The sequence below is a fragment of the Lutra lutra genome, chromosome 13 (assembly GCF_902655055.1).
Source record: "Lutra lutra chromosome 13, mLutLut1.2, whole genome shotgun sequence".
NCBI classification, from domain to species: Eukaryota; Metazoa; Chordata; class Mammalia; order Carnivora; family Mustelidae; genus Lutra; species Lutra lutra.
Genome location: NC_062290.1, coordinates 86,991,224 through 87,011,490, shown reverse-complemented (window position 1 = coordinate 87,011,490; position 20,267 = coordinate 86,991,224). Strand labels below are relative to the sequence as shown.

Here is a 20,267-nt window from a genome sequence, read left to right as displayed (position 1 = left end):
ACCCCCTCTCTATGCCTGCCTCTCTGCTTACTTATGATCTCTGTCAAATAAATAAAATATTTTTAAAAATATCAGTTCTTCCTCTGTGAATATGGAACATCATTCCAGTTATTAGTGTCTTCAATTTCTTTCATCAGTGTCTTATAATTTTCAGTGTGTAGGTCTTTCACCTCTTCAGTTAAATTTATTCCTATGTATTTTATCCTTTTTGATGCAATTTACAAATGGGATTGCTTTCTTAAATTCTCTTTGTGATGGCACAGGATTCGTGTATAGAAATGCAACCGATTTTTTATATATTGATTTTGTATTCTCTAACTTTACTGAATTCATTTATTCTAACAACTTTTTGGTGAAGTCTTTAGGGTTTTCTCTCTATTGTATCATGTTGTCTACTAATAATGACAACTTATTTCTTCCCAATTTGGATGTATTTTATTTCTCTTCCTTGCCAAATTGCTCTGGCTAGGACCTCTGATACTATGTTGAATAAAAGTGGCGAGAATGAGCATCCTTGTTTGGCTCCATCCCTGAAAACTCTTCCCCACTGAGTGTGTCAACCACGGGCTTGTCCTATAAAGCCATTATTATGTTCTAGAGAATGTATGGGAATAAGAATGTATAGGTACATTCCATTTATACCCACTTTGTTAAGAGTTTTTACCATAAATGGATGTTGCATTTTGTCAAATGCTTTCTCTGCATCTATTTTATCCTTTGTTTTGTTAATGTGGTGTAGCATTAATTGATTTGTTGATATTGAACCATTTTTGCATTCCTAGAAAAAAATCCCACTTGCTCATTGTAGTTGGTCCTTGTAGTGCATTATTGAAATCGGTTTGCTAATGTTTTGTTAAGGATTTTTACATCTGTGTCGACCAGGGATGTTGGTCTGTGATTTTCTCGTGGTGTCTTTTCTGGTTTTGGTATCAGGGTCACGCTGACCTCGTATTTGCTCATGTTTTATAAATTTGGCTAGTTTCTAGGAGAGATATAGTAAAATCTTCAAGTGGGACTGCTGATTTTTCGGTTTCTTTTCCTCTCTGGCCTGTTAGTATTTCCAGGCAGAGGGGTGGGACAGGTTGTTTTGAATAAGACCTTAAATGTTTCCAGGGTCGTTCTCTCTCTCGGGGAAGCTAATTTTTGTTTATATTAAACTCCTTTTCTGTCTGGACTATGAGTTCTTCTTCTGATGTTGGTTGGTCAGTGTCTTGTCTTCCTTTTGGTGGACCCGCTCTTCTGGAGTCTGTTCTCCTGTGAATTTATTCCCGGGGACTCTAAGCTTCATTGCTGGTACCATGTAACCGAGGGACGAGTTAGAAGCCCCCAGCTTGGTGGTTCTTAATCTCAGCTGGATGTTGGCATCACCCGAGGAGGCTGGAGAAGACTGACTCATGGGTCCTCTTCCACAGATTCTGATTTCGTGGATCTAGGTGTGGTCAGGGCACAGGAGGTTTTAAAAAACTCTCTAGGTGTTTCTGTCATGCAGTTAAGGTGAGGAAACCTTGTGCCCCCTCCAGAGAAGGACAAGGTGGATGGGGGTAATGGATGTGCCTTGGGTGTTCAACTGTGCCAACGTCTGCCCATGTGCCCTCCCCCTTCAGGAGATCCAGATCCTCATGGAAATGGCCAAGACCTCTTTCCAGCACCATTTTCCCTAAGATCCACGTCTCTGGTTGCACTTACCTGGCCCAAGGTGTGGGGAGAGGGGAGGAGGGAGCTCAGGGGTCAGCAGAGCTGCTGTTTTGGTGGTGAAAAGATGAAATGACCCACCCAGGGCAATGGGTGTGTCTGTGTGTGATGAATGAGCATAACCAGCAAACTCGTCCCCCCACGTCATCCCTGATCTGTGGCATTAGCCCTCTTTGCCTCTGGTCTGCTCTTCCCCAAAGCCAAACCCCTCCTAGCTTTAGTGTTAGCTACTATGATCCATAGATCTTCTTTCTGTGGCAGCCCCGGGAAGTTGGGCTCAAGGGCAAGAACCAGCAGCCCATGGCTGTTCATCTTCCTGCCACACACCCGTTGTGGATCTTACTGGAATGCCATGGCTTCAGATGGGCCAGGTGTGGGCCCAGGTCTCCCTCTGGTTTCTGGCCTCTTTGGGGCCAGCATCAGGACTCTTCCAGGGAGGGCTGCTGCTGGTCATCATAGTCCCTGAGGTGGTCACAGGCCTCACAACACGTGTCACTGGGGGCCCATTCTTCCTGGGCTGCTTGGCAGTGGAATGCAGCCCACCTGCACCTCCTTCCCACTTTGAGGAATTCATTCAAAGAACGTTGCTCATGCCTGTTTTTTATTCTAGGGCTTGTGCTGGGTGCTTGATTTGCATATGTGTGTGTGGCTAGGGAGGAACGTGTCCTAAATGAGACCTGTACCCCTTCCTTCGGGAGCAGATCACCTAACGGAAGGATCAAAGAGCTGTGGGGTCTCATCGGGTCAGTGGTTCCAGGGTACAAGGTGTGGCCTGGCTTGAAGGGGAGGAACATTAGTTTTGCCTCCAAGGGTTCAGGCAGGACATCACACAGGAGGTATATGAGTAGAGTCTTAGAGGATGAGCAGGACTTGACCAGGCAGAAAAATGAGGGAAAAGCATTCTAGGTAGAGGGAATAGCATATGTCAAGGCGAGGAAGTACAACGTTTAGAGTATGTGAAATCACAACCCATCAGAAAGATTTGCAGGCGGTGGGGCAGGGACAGGAGGCAGACTCAGATCGAGAAAGGTGGTGCTGGGAAAGCTGAGGGACTTCGATCTCGTTCTTAGGGTGAGGGGTGAAGCAGTGTAAGTGGAGGAGCTGGGTTAGGTGGCTCCGAGGCCGATGCGGGGAGAGGAAGACCCTGGAGGTGGCGGAATGGTTAAGGGGCCCAGGCTGTAATCGAGATGAAAAGTGTCAAGGGACAGAATTGAGAAAGGAGAGGCAGGAAGAGAGAATAGTAGTGGCTGAGTTTGGGGTGCACATTTAGATGGGAGAACTGTCTAGCTGGAAATGGGGTGATCACAGATGGCTCCAGGTGGTGGCAGAGGCAGCTCTGCAGGAGACGGGGTGGGGGTGGGGTGGAGGGTGGGGGGGGCTGTTCCAGGATGGGGAGTCAGGAGAAGGGGAGCCGTTTGGGTCTTGAGGGGGGAGATGGTACATTCCGCTTAGGATGGGCTGAGGTCAAGGTGTAACACGGAGGTGGCGCCCCCAGGTGGCTGCTGGAGCTCAGGGAGATTGGCTTGTGACCAAGCTGAGCACAATTGAAGACCCAGGCTGCCCTGGGCGGCAGTGGGGAGGATACAGAAGCGGAGGGAAAGGTCAGGGTGGGACTCAGGGAGGAGCCCAGAGCTATAGCCATGAGCCAGGGCGGCTGGGAACCCACAGGCAGAAGCAGGGGGAGAAGTGGAAGAGACATGGTAGAGGGGATGTGGGGGGTGGAGTGGGACGGGCTAGACAGTCAGCTCCATGAGGACAGGCATGACAGCGGTGTTGGGTCCCTGCTGAATCCTACACATGGGCTGAGGTCCTACACGTGGAAGGTGCTCCCCCTACCTGGTGGGAGGGGACGGATGGATAGACGGATGGGAGGATGAAGGATGCTCCGCGCACCTCGGGGGCTTCTCCCCATGGCACAGAGCTGCTGATGGAGGACTTCTCCATCTCCCCGGGAAGGGCTGCCCCCCTCCCGCTGCCCCCAAGGCTTGCGCTCCCCTGTCAGTGGGGAGATGCCTGTCAAGGGTCTGAATAAATCTAGACCTGCTCTAGATATGTTGTGATCACACACTCCCCTGCCCCCCATCCCCTCAGCCTGAGCTGCCGGGGCCGGAGGGGTCACCTGACCCAGGCTGGCCAATCAGAGTCTGTCCTGGGACTCTCGCCTTTGGATCTTTTGAACGGAGATCCACAAACTGGAGTGGCCGTGTGGACACACGAGTGTGTGCGCCACGTGTGCTGGCACAGCACACGGGAGGGAAGACCAGAGTGTGCAAGGCAGGAAGCAGCTGCCCAGGTGGGGGCAGGTGAGGCAGTGTGGGCAGGAACAGGAGACACGGGCACCGGTCTGGCCACGAACCCTGCCCGGGCCTAGGCTGCTCTGAGTAGGGTTCTGGTTTCTCGCTGCCCAAAGGCCGGCCAGGTGCCTCCCCCTGGGCCCCGGGGATCCACTCGTCTGCCTTCCCGAGCAGAGCCCGAGGCCTCCTGCAACTAGACTCGGGGTCCTGGATGCCGGAGGGCTTGCCGGCCCTCCCCTGGTGACCCAGCTCTAGCAGGGACTCCGTGGTGTGGATGGCAACACTGAAGCCAGGCCCGCGGTCTCTGCCTATGCTCGGTGCCCCACGGGCATCCTCGTCCCCTCTTCCCGGCCAAGCCACGGAGGGAGGCAGGGTCCCCCTTCTGTGGGTGGTAGGTGACCAGCTGAAGGCCACACGGTCAGGCAGGGCAGAGCCAGAATCCGACTCCAGCTCCTCCAGCCCCACATGGAGTGTGCCGCGTGGGTGTCTCTGAATCCTCTGGGCTGCGGTTCTTTTCTTCCCAGTGAGGCCAGAGGTGGGGGTCCAGGGCTGGAGGCGCAGACACTTCGGGGCTCTCACGGTCCTCGTGAGGGAAGGTGGCCCCTTTCGGAGTCTGGCATAAACAGGGCCCGAGGCAGAGACAGCTCCGACCGTGACGTCTCGCCCAGACACGCAGAGGTCACTTCGGGAGGAGGCGGAGAGCTTTGATCCTGAAACCTGAACTGACGGGGCCTGCGAGGAACCCCGGGCCGTGTCCCGCGGCCCTTGGGTCCCCTCCCCGGTGTCGGGAGTGGCGTCTCTCAAGCCGGTGAGCAGTCAGGACAGGACTGAAGCCGCGGGGGCCGCGCGTCCTCCTGAGCAGCCCCCCGGCCCTGCACGCGGTACAGACAGGGCCCCGGGCCCTCCGCACCTCTGCATTCCTGGCGGGTGACCTGTTTCACGTGCTTTTGTGGCGTCTTCGCCTGCAAGGGGCATTCCGGAGGGCTATTCCCAGAGGACGGCAGGGCTTGCTTTGCCCTCCTGAACTCCCGGGGCTCGTACACAGGCCTCTCAACTCAGCGGGGTGCAGAGAAGCCTGCCAGGCCTTTCTAGAGGGCTGGGAGGCCCGGTGGTGGCCCTGTGCCCCCGTCCCCTCGGCCAGTCGCTCCAGCATCTGGGGTGATGCTGACTTCGCTCAGGAGGCGTCACAGTAGCAAGCCGGGAAAAGGTTAAAACAAACATTTATTTAACAAATTATATTAAGACAGACAATCACACAGTGAAACTTCCCTTTGCCAAATACAGGAGTCACCTCAAATAAATACAGTAAGGGCGTCGTTCCTCTGCGGGTACACAGCAGCCTGTCCCAGGCCCCGTGTGGTCCCAGGGCAGCTCCCGGGCCTTCTGCTGGGAGAATGGAAGCCCTGCTGCGGGGTGGTGACAGCCAGTCCCGGGCCCCATTCGGAACGGGTGAAGACAGAGGGGCCGACCCAGGGGTGCCGGGCTGGGGGGTGGGCACGCGGCAGCTGCCTCCAGGCCCCGAGGCCCCGGTGGATTGTGGCCTGAGTCAAATGAGCTCGGCTTCTGCCCTCCTGAGCAGGCACATGGCTGCCGTGTCAAGGCCCTGCTTGGCCCTCAGGCTCCCCGGGGGTCCGGGGGGCCCTCGTCGTCAGGGTGGAGCGACTGGGCAGGCTGAGCACCATGGCACCCTGGAGGGGCGGCCAATCATGCTAGAACCAGGGAGGCTGGTGGTGCTGGGAAGTCTCCACGGGGCAGGAGAGAGAAGGGTCAGAGAGAGGCATGTGCTTGGGACGGGCCCCCTGGCGGGGTGGCTCCGAGAGGAGACTCGGCTCCGGATCCCATCTCTGCCACTGACCCCTTGTGCTCACAGACGAGCCTCCGCTGCTTCCTTTGTAACAAGGAGTGACGAACATCCACTTCTGGGGGTTGGTTTTTTAAGGGGAATAACAGGGGAAAATGTGCTTACAGTGCCGGCCCAGTGGCTGGCGAGGAGCAGGGGTTCTGGTGCGGGTGAGTCCTTGCCGGCCCTGTTCCCGCCGCCTTTCCGCAGGACACGGGGCCGGGGAGGCAACTGTCGGGGTCTTCCTGCCGCCAGCTGGACCCCAGGCAGGACTCCCAGCGAGGGAGGCGCCAGCAGCTGCCCTCCTCCGACTGGGGAGACAGGTGTGGGGGCTGTAACCTGTTTCCTCCGCCACCCACCCGGCTGTCCGGCTCTCCGAGCGGGAGAGGGTTGTGGCCCAGATTAGTTCCTGGACTCGGGGTGGGAAAAAAGCCTTGATACGACTTTGACTTTGCGAGTGAACGTGGAGCCAACAACTTACTCCTTACTACCTTTGTGCCATATCCAAGGGCGCTGGAGGGAGACTGTGCATGTTCGGGGGAAAAGGAAAGACAACAGGAAAACTGTGCTCTGGTTAGTCTTTTTGAGGAGGGATGGAAGCTGGGAATGCTGGGGTGGGGGGACGAGGGCCAGGCCCGCTGCCTTCATGCTTCCCAGAACCCTCATCCTCCCTCCCCACGTGGCCCCAGGGTTGGAGAAGAAACGCTCCCTCCCAGGCACGAGCCAGGGGTCCGGCTGTCCTGCGGTCCTCATGAGCCCCCACGCGCACCCCCCAGCCTACCGTCACGTGCTCGCATTGCCCCCCACCTCTCAGAAGGCAAGGAAAGGGGCTAGGAGCAGCCTACAGTCTACCACTGACACCAGCCTTTCCCTACCACGGTCGTTGCATAACTTGTTTAAGCTGTGGTTCAGGGGTACAAACCGTCACTGTCACACGTAGCTTCCGTCTATGGTGCTGTCAGGGTGGCCGCAGCCCGGCCGAGCCCAGTAGGTCTGCCCTCTTCCTGGTGCAGCCCGGCCTTGCCCTCCATCGGTCCCCTGGCTGCAGGACAGCCCCAGGGGCTCGGGAGGGCAAGCACCCACCTCCTCCTGGACAGCCCCCCTCCATGCCCGCTCTGCCTTCATGCACCTGGACTCCAGCTCCCACATGCTTGTCTCTGGAACTCTCCGCTAAAATGCCTGCTTGTCAGTTAAGGGACAAGGGCCGCCAGGGTGCTACCTGTCGGATGACAACCTCACAATTAGGCCATGAGCAAAGTGCACGAACCAAGGGAAGAGGAGTAATGGGAGTCGCCCCTCTCTGCTGGGCTTCGGGTCACATGGGTCACTTGCTTTGGACGAGCCGCCCAAAACGCAGCAGTAGACACGGGTTCCAGCTCCCCAGAAACACGACCGGCTTATTTCAGTGGGTGCATCTGAGACCAGTTCAACAGCTCTGTCCTCTCCTGGTTAAGCACCAGTCCCAGAAGGGCCGTCAGACGGACTGCTGGCTCCAGCCCGTGCCCCTGGGGGGTTCCACCCACTTTGCGGTGGGGGCCCAGGAAGGCCAGGCCTCACCGGGACATCCTCAGGTCCGGGCAGAGGCAGGCAGAGGCGAGCACTTCTCTAATGCACAGAGATCAGGAGGTTTTGGATGAAAATCACCGGCGACCCGGGGCGCGGGGAGCTGCTCGAGGTGGCGGCCCGATGAAGGTACATGAGGTATTTGGCCCGGCCCACTGCTTAGCCGGCGGCCACCCTCCGCACGGTGTTGGCCCGTTCTGAGACGTCCCAGGCGCCCTGGGGAGGGAGGCTCCGTCCCTGGCCGTGGCCGTGGCTCTCCCGTGCTTTCTTTGTGTTGGGGGACCCTCCCCATTCTCCATGCCCCCTCCCCAGCCTCATGGCAAGCCTCACGTCCAAAGCTCCAGCCATCAGGGACCCCCCCCCCACCCCCAGAGGGGAAATACCAACATTCTGTGGAATTGATTCAGGACAAATCCTGAGAGCTAGACCAGGCAGGCCACCAGGGGGAGGGCCCGAGCCCCCAGGGACGGGGACGGCCCTGTTCTCACGGCAAACACAGGTGGAGCTGAGCTCGGCGGCCGGTGTGGTGAGAAGAGCCTGCGAGTCTGCTGGCCAGTTGTGGTAGACGAGTCTACACTGGTCCCAGCTCGGTGGCCTGGCTCAGACGGACTTTCTAAAACAAACGCTGCTGTTTGCGGAGTGCATCGCGATGCCGCCTGGCTCTGAGGACCAGGCTGACAGTGTCCCCGTGTGCCTCTGGGGCAGGCCACTGGCTGAGCGTCGTCTCACTTGTGGCGGGCCTGTCCCCGAGGCAGGGCATGGGGCCGAGGCAGCTGGCGTGGCAGTTGGCACATGGGGGTTGCAGAGATGAGCCCTTTGGGAGGAATGGGGGTGTGTGGCGGGGGAGCACAGTGTCCTGGGCAGCGACTGCCCTTCGAGCAGCACCAGGTCCCTCCGCCTTCTCACCCCGAAGGCAAGTCCTCTGTGCGGGCCACCGGGCATCCTCTCCCCGACCTTGGTGTGTCCAGTGTGTGACTTGGGGGTGGAGTCTGAGGTGTGGCTGCCAGTGGGCAGGAACCCGGGCTCGGGGTCACTCCGGGACCACAGGCTTCTTCCTCCCCTGTGTCCGCGTCGCCGTGAGATGCTCAGGGCGCTGCCGCTGGTGTGAGGGACTTGTTCCACGGCAGCCCCGGGTCTGGGGCCCTCGGGGAGGCCTAGGGGGATGTGCACAGTTGCCACCCACATTGGGCCTTCCAGAAGGATGCGGCTAGCTCTGTGGCAGGCAAGGTCAGGAGGAAAGGGAGCCGGCGGCGTCACTGGGCAGCTCCAGCACGCGTGCGGGGCCCTCGGGGTGACTCCCGGGGTGGGTAGGGTCATTTGTAGGAGGGCCGGTCGTCACACAGACACGTTAAGAGCCGTTGGTCACTACAGCAAACACAGATTAGTGGCAATTATGAACAGTGTCCCCAGGGAGGCGGGGGTGTCCCGTTAGGCAAGCCGCGGGCCAAGGAGGTCAGAGCCCAGCTGCCCAGAGTCTCCTGGATGAGCCCCACGGTGGGCCGGTAGGGAAGGGTAGGCAGGAAGGCCTGGGCGAGGGAGGGGCGCTCAGTAGTCTGGGCAGCTGCGTCTTCTCCTCATGGGGACAGGGTGGTGGCCGGCCCCTCAGGACTGGGGGATCTGTTGACACCGGGTGGGGCTGGGCGGGAGCCGGGCGGCCGCGCTCTGCTCCGTGCGGAAGCTGTATTCATACTGGAGGAGGGAGAGGACAGAGAAGCAGGGTCAGTGCATGAGAAGAGCAGAGCAGCCCCTCCTCAGCCCCAGGCCACCTTGCCCAGCGTGTGCCCTCGTGCAGTGTGTGGTGTGGGGGCGTGTGTGGGGACACAACTCTGTGGCTGTAGGGGGCCCCCAGTTCCCGATGACGGATTCTATTCCCAGTCCCTGCTCTCCTCTCCGCAAGGAGGGACTGTGGGGCCTGAAGCCATGAGCTGGCCATGGGCCGGGCTGCCTGCTAGGAGAGGGGTCGCAGGTGGGGTAAAGGACCGCTGTGGAACGCCATCCCCCACCTGACCTGAGGCCAGCCACAGCCCCAGGCCCAGGGGAACCCTTGGTCCCAGTGCTTCCTTGCTTGCCTGCTGACAGGCTAGGTGACCCCAGAGAGGGGCAGGCAGCACCCCACACGTGTGTGTACTCTCTGAGTTCCCAGCGCTGGTCCCTGAAGTTGTGTGACTGTCCTCCGTACCTGATGAGGGCCCGAGTCTCCAGGAGGGCAGCACCCCACAGTGGCCACCCAGCCTTGGCCAGAATGTCCCTGGAAGGGCACACCTGTCCCCTGCCCCACCTCATGCTGAAGACTGAAGCTTACCTGGCTCTCGGTCACGGACAACGGGTAAAGGCAGGTTCCAAGTGTGATGGAAATTCAGAGATACTTGCAGAGGGAAAGGGGGAAGGCCTGCAGCTCAACCCCGAGGGCCAGGAGGGATGGCACCTTCCAAATGTGGGGCTGGTGGTCCGGGGCCGCAGAGCAGGCCCGGGGCGGGGGGGGGGGATGGAGGTGGGCTGCAGCAGAGCTGTCGGCCGGGCCCAGCACACTATAGGCCACAGCAGCCGCGTGGCCCCATGGCTTTAGGACTGAGGAGTTTAGAGGATGTCAGGCGGGTTCAACATTTTGAATCCCATCTCAAGACTCTTTAGCAGTAGAATTGCCCAAACAAGGGCTCCTCCCTGTACGCAGAGCAAAGCAGGGCTGCCTGCGCTGAAACAGCTTTTGCCTCAGGGACACTGAGGGCAGGATGAGAGGAAGCCCCAGGCGAGCTGCCGCAGCAGGAGAATAGCTCAGAGCTGAGGGCTTCAGCAGTTGGTCAAGATGAGGGGCAGCCGCAGGCCTTTGAAGGTTTTCCCTCAAGTAGAAATGGTGAGGAGGCACCCAGCGCACTGTGTCCTCAGCCGCCCCTGCTGGAGGGGCCCACAGGGTTGACCCTACACAGGGAGAAGCAGACCTGGGCTGAGCCCATCCCGACCCTGTACGAACCACAGGAGGGACAGCCTCAGGTGGCCCCTGAGCCAGATCAAGGGCCCTGCAACGCCAATATGACGGGGGACCCTACAGACATTGTCCATCACCAGAAGTGGCGTGTGGGAAGGACTTAACTTTGAAGGGTGACCTCAGGCAGGCCTTTGCCCATCTCTGAACTGGGCCAGGTAAGAGCTGGCAAGTGTTAGCGAGGACGTGGAGAAAAGGGAACCCTTGGGCCCTACTGGGAACGCAAACTGGCGCAGCCCGCCATGAAACACGGTGTGGGGGAGACTCACAAAATTGGAACTAGGACTCCCTAGGACTCAGCAATTCCTCTTCTGGGAATTTATCAAAGAAAACAAAAAAACACTAACTCAGAAAGACTCCGCACCCCCACATTCACTGCAGCCTCTCTCCAAGAGCCAAGACACGGGAACAACCCTAGGTGTCCATGACGGGTGGGAAGGGATAAGAAGATGTGGCGTAGAGACATGATGGGCTCTTACTCAGCCATAAAAAGTGAAATCTTTCCATTTGCAAAGCACGGATGGACCTCAAAGGCATTACATGAGGTACAGTGAGTCTGAGAAAGACAAAGACCATGAACCCCACTTATATGTGGAATCTACCAGCCAGGGCGTTGCCCGGGAGGGGGTCTGGATGGGCGAAGGGGGTCGAAAGGTACAGATTCCAGCTATAAAACGTGTCCTAGGGGTGTCATGGACGGCAGGGCGATGACCATTAATACTGCATTCCATTTCGGAAGTTGCTAGAGCAAATCTTTTGTAATCATGGTGACAGATGTTAACTAGATGTGCTATGATCATTCTGCATATATACAAATATGGACTCTTATGTTGTGCACCTGACACTATGTCCTATGTCAAGTTACACCTCAATAAAAAAGTGGGGTCACAGTCTATCTCCAGGGCAGGCTGTGGGGATGGGGTGAGCTGTGTAGGTTAAGGGCTCATGCGCCACGGTCACCAGGCAAGCACTTGCTGCACATTTGCTGGCTTGGGAAAATCTATCAGAGCAGCTCCCACCTGCTCCCTTTCCTGCTCCCTGATGACCAGGGCATGGGCCCTGGCTGGACTCAGCTCTAGGAGGCTGGCCCAGTGGAGCAGCCCCCAGAGGAGGCCCCGGGGCAAAGTCTGAGACAATACCGCCACCTGGTGGCTGCTCGGGGTGCATCACGGGCAGGAAAGGTTCCCTGGGCTCCAACATCGCCCACGCGGCTCTTCACCCCTGGCTGGGCTCCTGGGGTCAGGCGAGAGCCCCATGAGGGCAGCAGAGCAGGGGCAGGCCAGCACCTTTAACTCGAATGGGCAACACAGGAGGAAGGGGCGGTTGCGGGGGAGCATGAGTGCATTTCTACCCGGGCTCAGGGGCAGCTGCCTGGCTGGGGGCGGCTGCGGGGAGCATGAGTGCATTTCTAACCCGGGCTCAGGGGCAGCTGCCTGGCTGGGGAGCTAGGGACCCAGGTATCAAAGGTTGGGAATGGCAAGCACTGCTGGAGGAGGGGGTTCGGGGGCGGAGGGAATCTGGGGCGCCAATGGAGAGAGGTTTCGGGAGAAGCACACAGGCTCAGAGGGTGAGGACAGGCCTCGTACTTGGGGTGGGAGGACCTGGAGGGGAGGGCCAGGGAGGAGAGCAGAGGGAGGACACGGCTGGGGATGTGGCTTCCGCAGGAGCAGCTCTGGGTGGGCGAAGGTTGGAGAGCTGGCAGTGTGGCGGGTGCGGTTTGCCCCTCAGGGGTGGGGAGGGGGGCACCCAGGGAAAGAGCCGAAACAGGCTGATCCCACTTTACTGCACAAAAGTCCCTGGAAGTCTTGGTAAAAGGCAGATTCTGACTCAGAAGGTCTGGGGTACAGCCCAAGATTCTGCGTTTTCAACCAACTTCCAGGTGATCTGGGGACCAGTTCAGACAATTCTGTGACCCAACCAAGGGGACGAAGGGTGGATGTGGGTGGGAGTGGGCAGAAAGCAGAGGGCTAGAGACATTAGGGCTGGGCTGTGTGGGAGCTGTGGAGGGAGGGAGGCTGGGGGTGCTTTACCTCCGGCTGCGTGGAGGCCAAGCCCGGGAGATGCCTGCCTGGGCAGCAGACAGAAGGCACCTCTCGGAAGCAGCCAGAAGTCCCAAGTGCACACGCTGCCTTTTCCGGATTCACAGCCTGTGCACGCCCCTCCCCCCTCCAGAGGGCCGGGACTTGGTGCCCTGCACAGATTGCTGTCCCCCCATTCCTACCCTTGGGAGCTTTTCCCTTTTTAGGTTATCTTGGCTGGAGAAAAGCATTATTCCCCCCCCTCCACCTCTTGTTTTCTCTAACTCCCAAATGAAATTTCAACATATGTCCCCAGACATAATCCCCCTTAGGCTGCGGATAACCCTTCCCACAGACACTGTCTTCTGCCCGGGATTGCTGGCCCCAAAGTGTTTGCCCAAGAGACTAGGGCCGCTTCTGGAAGGCCTTTCACTCCCTTGGGCAAACAGTGAGTACCTTTGAAGGTGGATTTGGGCCCGGATCTGTTTACTCAAGACATTAGTCTCCTGCATAAGGAAAACCTGCACTCGCGTACAAACAGCAAATCCTTTTTGAATTAAAAAAATTTTCAATTAAAAAGCATTTGGGTTCACAGAGCCAAGCCCAGCTGAGCGGCGCCAGGCCATGGCACCCTCTGGTGGACACCAGCCATCACAGCAGCCAGGGCCTGTCTCCAGGAAAGAGATGTCACTGTCAGGGCTGTTTCGAGCTTTCCTGGGGCCCAGGGGCCGCAGTGTCTGTCCGCCTCCGCCACCCTGCACCTGATGCATCGTGCCTCTCTAGCTGCGGGGCATGAGGCCCAGCGAGGCCATCGTCCTGGTCTGTGGGACATGTGGACCCTGGCTTTCAGCTGGGTGGTGGAGGCTGTCACTTAGACCCAGCCTCACTGGCACAAAGGGGGCCAGGAAACCCTTGTCCACTCACAAAGGCGTGAGAATCACCCGAGACACTTCGCCTGAAAAGCCCAGTCCTCCTGCTGCATCAGAATCAAGGTTTCTCACCAAGCCACTGGTGCCCAGGCCCCATCCGGCGTGGGGTGGTTCTGGTTCAACCTGGTGTGGCGGGGGCGGCATCTTCCAAAACACCCAGGACACCTGACAGATTAGGCAAGTGAGAACCTGCCTGGAAACTACCAAATATAGTTCAGACGGTCCCCGAGTTATGATGTTTGGACTTTACGACACAGCGACAGCAACAAACGTTCAGTAGAAACCAGACCTTGGATTTTGAGTTGGACCCTGTCTTGTGCTGCTCAGCAGCCGCAGTCCCCAGGCAGCCACGCGACCACGAAGGTCCATGACAGACACGCTGACGGCCGGGCTGTCCCCATACGACCGTCCTGATTTTCGCCTTCAGCACAGTATTCAGTAAAGTACACGACGCGGCCAACACTCATTATAAAACAGGCTTTGTGTTGGATGCGCCGCCCAGCTGTGGGCTCCTGGTCGGGTTCTGGGAGTTGAGGGCAGCCAGGCTAAGCGGTGCTGTTCGGTAAGTTAGGGGTAATAAGTGCATTTTCAGTTTACAGTGCTTTCAACTCATGACAGATTTGCTGAGAGGGGGCGGTCCACCCCCTTGTAAGCTGAGGAGATCTACAGAGGGCAGAAAGGGCGAGCAGATACCTTCCCTTCCTGGGTCTGGCGACAAGCAAATCAGAGACTCAAATCAGAGGAGAAAGGACAAGAAGGATTATTTCCAGCACCTGAGTTTTGTAGATACGGAGGCCAGAGACCTGGGGCAGGATCAGACTTCCCAAAGGTCCAGAGACAGCCAGGGCAAAGCTGGACTAGGCCCACAGGGGTGCCAGGGGTGGGGGACAGGCGAGTGTGTGCACACCCCTTCCCTGCAGCTCGGAGATGGGCAGACTGACATGGGAGCCAATGAGTCAGCGTAAGCTGGCACTGGGGTGGATCACAGAAAAAGCCTGGAAGGGTGCGTCGAGAGCAGGTCCAGAGCAACCAGGCTGGGCCTCAGAGGCCTGGCCAGGGGAGAACAGGTAGAGGGGAAGTAAGGGGGCCAAGATTTAGGTCAACAAAGAGTCTGGATCAGGGGTGAACGCACACTGAAGGGTGGGCTTCAGCAGTCATGGAGGGTCCCTGGGCAGGCAGATGGGCCTGGCCCCATACAGTTAGGAAGGTGGACGAGGTTCTTAGTGGCTCTGCTTGCCCAGAGCCTGCCCAGGGCCTGCCCTCCCAAGCCAGTCCTGCACCTGCTCGGTGCCCCATAGCCCCAGCCGTGACACGGGCTCTGCTGGTCACCCACAGCTCAACCTCTCCAGGGATTTCAGCTACGGGAAGCCTCACTCCTCACTCGAGGCCTCCGCGTCCTCCCCTCTGTCTGCACAAGTCCGGCTGCTGGAACTCAGCTGCAGGGGCGCAAAAGGCTGGTGTCCCTGAGGAGTGGGCACAAGAGGGCCTCGAAACCCCACAGGGCAGCCTCATCTGTGTACCGGGGGGGGGGGTGGGATCCAGCTGATTTGAATACATCGCCCCCTTCAAGCTCCTGAAGGGGAGACTGAGGACCAACACCTCATTGGACAAGCCCGGGAGTCCTTGTTCCACACCTGGACTATGGTGCCACGTGGAGATCAGAACCACTGAGCAAATGGGGGATGCGCTGGGGTCCCAACAAGCAGGAACGATGGCTTTACCTGGACGAGGTCTCTCCATGTGCATACTGGGGGCTCAGAGGAACGCAGGGGATTCCAAGACTGCCCTCCCCATTCCATAGGGAGGTTCTAGAACACTCCAGAGCTGGGGAGAACAGGCCAGGAGCTCAGGGCTACAGCCCATGAACCCTGTGACTCTAATGTCACAGGAGATTCCATGTCCCGAGTTGGGGTGCTGGGACCAAATCCGTATGCCCCGTGAAGCTGGTATTGCTGTCTTTCCATCCCAGGTGGGCAAGCCGGGGATCTGAGTGGCTGAGAAGCCTTTTGATGCCATGAGGAATAGGGGGACAGCAGGGAGGCATCTTCAATGCCACAGTCCCATGGGGATGCTTGGGTCCCTGCAGCTGCACAGAGGGGAAGGCCCTGCAGGCCCTTAGGGAAGCCGCCTCGGTTTCCGTTCCAGCTTTCCCATTGGGTTCCTGGGCTCTAATCCGAGAGGCGTAGCCCCGAGTCGGGGCCTGAGCCCCACCCAGGCCCACTGCTGGGTCCCTCCCTAAATGATGATCCAAACAAGGGCCCTTCCAAGACTCACCTGCTCTGGCAGGAACCATGTCTGTCTGGGCACCGGACCCGGCAGCGCCAGCCCAGAAAAGGGCTCCGATAGCGGCCGCTCAATTCATCAAATTCACAGCCTTCTGCTGATCCAGCCCCTGGGTCTTTCCACTCTGGGGCATCCAGGTCCCTTTCAGGGATCCTCAGCACCCAGCCCTCCCCCCTTTCCTGCTCTAAATCTGGGACTCCCAGAGGGGGTGGTGACACCCGCGTGCTGCCCTGCACGGCCTGCCTCCTGGGCTCAGTGCCGGGAGAGCCCCCCACTCCCAAGGCAGCCTTCACTCACAAAGCTCACAAAGCACCTTCCCGCTAGGACCCAGACAGGAGAGTCATTGGAGAGATTCCAGGAGTGGTGCAGGGATTCCCACATCCCTGCTCTGCCCCGGCACAGCGCCAGGCCCTCCCCTCCTCCAGGGTGAGGTTTGAGTGGGTTCTGCAGAGACCTCTTCTTCCTCAATCCCCAGCACCGAGTCCTAAATGGGCCGGGCCCAGCCACACCTTTGTGCCTTTCCGAACGCGGTTTTCCCTAGGACGCTTTTTCTCTTCAACGGCTAAACTCTTGTCTTTTAAGGCCCAGCTAAAGGGGTACTAGTTCTGGACATGTTCCTTCCTTCCCTGGGGAGAATTCATCCCAACACTTCACATATCCTCCTAAGTGCGCGGTCAGGATGGGCCACAGTTGTCTCTGTAGCTCCAGAGCCTGGTGGAGGCTATGGCCTAGGATGGATGGATGGACGGATAGACAGATGGACGGGTGGATGGATGTATGGATGGATGATGGATGGATGGACAAATACATGGGTGGGTGGATGGATGGACAGATGAGTGGGTGGATGGATGGATGGACAGATGGGTGGGTGGATGGACGGATTGATGATGGGTGGGTAGATGGATGGATGAGTGGACAGATGGACGGGTGGAAGGATGGATGGACGGGTGGTGCAGGATGGGTGAATCAAGGGACAGATCAGTCTTTGGGCCCAGCTCAATGCAAAGGAGAGAAGGCAGCTAGCTTAGGGGCTACGTTCTGAGGCAGATGGCAGGTTATTCTGATTTTTAGTCTTTTGTGGAAGCAGCAGTCGGTCCAGCCCTGGGTTTTCTGACTTCTCCCAGCGCTCCGAGCATGATGGTGGGATCGGTCCTATCGTGCGTTATTTAACTCAGGCGTATAAATCCCAAAGCTCAGTTCTTGTCCACGTCACCCCGTGAATGCAGGAGTAGGAGTCTGAGTGTTTTTATCTCCACACAAACACCATGTGCAAGCTGGAGGTTCACACGCTATTGGTCTATGGGATGTTTAAAAATAAACACTGAAAAGTTGAGACGTTGCCTAAAATGCCAGCATTTTCCAGCTTGTTCTAGAAAAAAATAGGGGGCTGTGGCAACTCTGGATGTTCATTCTTGCAACTAGAGGCTGCTTCCTTTAGAGAGGCATGTACTTTCCAATTTGCCACACTCCCCACCACCCCCTATAAACTGCCCAACTGATGTTATCACTGTGATTGTACTTTGTGAGTGTGTGGGGTTGTGGGGACAAAGTAAGCAAGAAAGTGAAATATTTCTTGTACCCATGTCTACCAAAAGTAGGAGAAGGGAAGAGAGACTGAGAAGGTCGTGTAATTTTAAGGAAAAGGGGGGAAAGGCACATTCCATGGTGGTGCTAAAGACCGCAGTGTGGTCAGTGAGGACACGGAGGTGTCTTGCTTGTCCCCAGCCCCTCCCTCACTGCAGGACCAGCGGCCTGGCAGGGGCCTACGTGTCTAGCCTGCCCCCTCGAGTGTGAGCCTGGCCGTGGATGGGGACTTTGTGGCTGAAAATGCCATTTCTATGTCTGTAAGCAACCATGGGGCCTTCCCCTCATTGGGTCAGCATTTCAAGAACTCACCTGAGTATTAACTTTAAAAAAACGGATCTGTGAACTTTCCCTGCTCTAGGCTCTTTGTAGGAAATATTTAAAACACCACCACTTGCCACCCCTGGAAGGTGAGGGATGTGGTCACTCTGGGAAAGTGCCCTCCCTATTCTTTCTGTCATCTTTATGCGTTTTACCTGCGTGACAGGCAACCTTCTCAGAGTTCAGTCTGGGGGGGGGGCGGATATTACTTTAAAACATGGGGGATGAGAGTTCCCAAAACATGAGGAGAGAAAGATCCTTCTGTGAAGGGCTTGCGGGGGACCTCGTATTCATCTGGGCTTTGGGTGGCAAGAGCGAGGGCGCAGGTCACGATGGTGACCGGCACAGGTGAGGCTGCCGGACCTCACCTCTGCTGTGGCTTCCTTGCCACCGGCTCAGCCTGCAGCTCTGAGCTCTGTGATACATGCCCGGGGCCCGGGCTGGGCGGGGGCTGCTGCCGAGGACACCGGGGACACTACCGCCTGCAAACCCAAGGGATGGTGTGGGGGAGTGGGGGGCTCAGAGACTCTCAGAATTAGGGACTCTATTAATATAATCTAGCATATTAATATGCCTGTGGAGAAAATATATGATCATCTCAATAGATGATTAAAAGACATTTATCAAAAGCCACCATCCATTCCTGATAAAAAACCATTAGAAAAATAGAAATGGACGGCTAATTCTTTAGCAGGATAATAAAAAAAAAAAAAAAAAAAGAGAGAGTGAGAGACGTGTCTATACATAACAAGCCCAAACGCAGCATTATGGGTTAACACTGATACTAAAAGCTTCTACTAAGGCACAGGTCAGACGCAGCGGCACAGTGGCCAGAAGGCGGGGAGGTGCAGGCAGGTGTGGCGGGAAGAGGCCCCATTGGGGTCTGCAGGTGACACAGCGGCCTGCCAGGGACCCCGGAGGAAAGCAACTGAAAACCTATCAGGAACAATAAAAGAAGTCGGTCAGAAGCCTGCAGGTTCTTGACCTGTAAATGTCGGGAAATACGACGTCGGAAAAGAACGTTCCCAAGAGCCGCGAGAACATCCAACACCCAGAAGAGCCCGAGAAGCAGCCTGTGGGGTCGGCAGTTCTGTGCGTGGCGACAGAGACCACCAGCCTTGGGGTCGGGACACTTCATCTAAAGTGACAGTCGCTGCTCTGCTAATCTATGTGGTCAGTGCAGTCACAATAAACACCTAGAACAGTTTCTGGAAACCCTGCCCCCAGAAGGTTCTCTAGTGAGCTGGGAGAATAAACATGTGATTAGAAAAATTAGGGGGTTATGAAGGGAGAACTCTGGCATATATCGAAGCTCATCATAAAACTGTAAGATTCAAAGGCGCCTGGGTGGCTCAGTGGGTTAAAGCTTCTGCCTTTGGCTCAGGTCATGATCCCAGGGTCCTGGGATCGAGCCCCGCATCGGCATCGGCATCGGGCTCTCTGCTCAGCAGGGAGCCTGCTTCCTCCCCCCTCCCCCGCCTGCCTGTCTACTTGTGATCTCTGTCAAATAAATAAATTAAATCTTTTAAAAAAACCCGTAAGATTCAAAACAGGGTGGCAATAATATAAGAAGAGCAGAGAAGAACGGAGTCAAGAGAAATGTCCCCTGGTCTGCTTACATTATAGAACAGTATAGTAAAGACAGCATTTAAAATGCATTGAAGAAAGCAGTCAGTGTTGAGAAAACTGGCTAACGCCATGGGAGAAAATAGGGCTGGTCTTAATTCTAGTAGATTTCAGATGGATTAAGTAGTTGAAAAGAATTTCATATTTTAATATATTTAAATATGAAAGAGTAGAAGAAAACAGACTGATTATTTTTATCATCTTCTAACTTTGGCACAAAGCGCCAGATAAATAAGATGCTGAAACATAAAGACAAAAGAGCCTGTGAAAAAATTAAAACTATTGTACAGCCCAACACATCATTAACAAGAAGAGCCACTGGTTAGAGGTGTGTTTGAGCAAGGGACAGGGAGAAAGTTGTTATAAAGAGCATAAAGAAGGGGCACCTGGGTGGCTCAGGCGGTTAAGCCTCTGCCTTTGGCTCAGGTCATGATCCCAGGGTTCTGGGATTGAGTCCAGCATCGGAGCTCTCTGCTCAGCAGGGAGCCTGCTTCTCTCTCTTCCTTTCCCTCTGCCCCTCCCCACTGTTTGTTCTCCCTCTCAAATAAATAAATAAAATCTTATTAGGAATTCTTAAAAATAAATGGAACAAAATGAAGCCAACAGAAAAAATAAGGCAAAGGGGCACAGAGAGATTTGCAAAATGCATACAAATGGCCAATAACCATGTAAAGAACGTTCACTTTCAGATACCAGTGATGTCAGCCCTAGTGAGAATGTGGGAAATGGGCACTTGGGTGGCTCAGTGGGTTAAAGCCTCTGCCTTTGGCTCAGGTCATGATCCTAGGGTCCTGGGGTCCTGGGATCGAGCCCTGAATCTGGCTTTCTGCTTAGCAGGGAGCCTGCTTCCTCCACTCTCTACCTGCCTCTCTGTCTGCTTGTGATCTCTGTCAAATAAATAAAATCTTAAAAAAAAATGTGGGAAACAGGCATCCCCCTCATACACTACGGGGTGGGAAGGTCACAATGTGCATGGCCTTTTTGGAAGGCAAAGTGGTAATATATATTCTCCTAAAGAAAGACCCAGGGGAGCAAAGACACATGTACAAGGAAATATACTGCAGCCGTGTAATAGTGAATAATTGGAAACAACTCAAAACTCAATCAATAGTGGGTTGCTGAAATAAATTATGGCGT

The 20,267-nt window shown here is 56.3% G+C and overlaps 1 protein-coding gene across 1 annotated transcript in view; it reads right to left on the bottom strand.

The window, feature by feature from the left end:
- Window positions 1–8,555: 8,555 nt before the first annotated feature.
- MVB12B (multivesicular body subunit 12B) overlaps window positions 8,556–20,267 on the bottom strand; it is a 183,529-nt gene continuing 171,817 nt past the window's right edge. Inside the window, exon 10 of the mRNA XM_047701014.1 lies at window positions 8,556–9,078. Coding sequence (XP_047556970.1) covers window positions 8,992–9,078 — 87 coding nt within the window. The 3' untranslated portion in view covers window positions 8,556–8,991. The remainder of the gene's footprint in view (window positions 9,079–20,267) is intronic.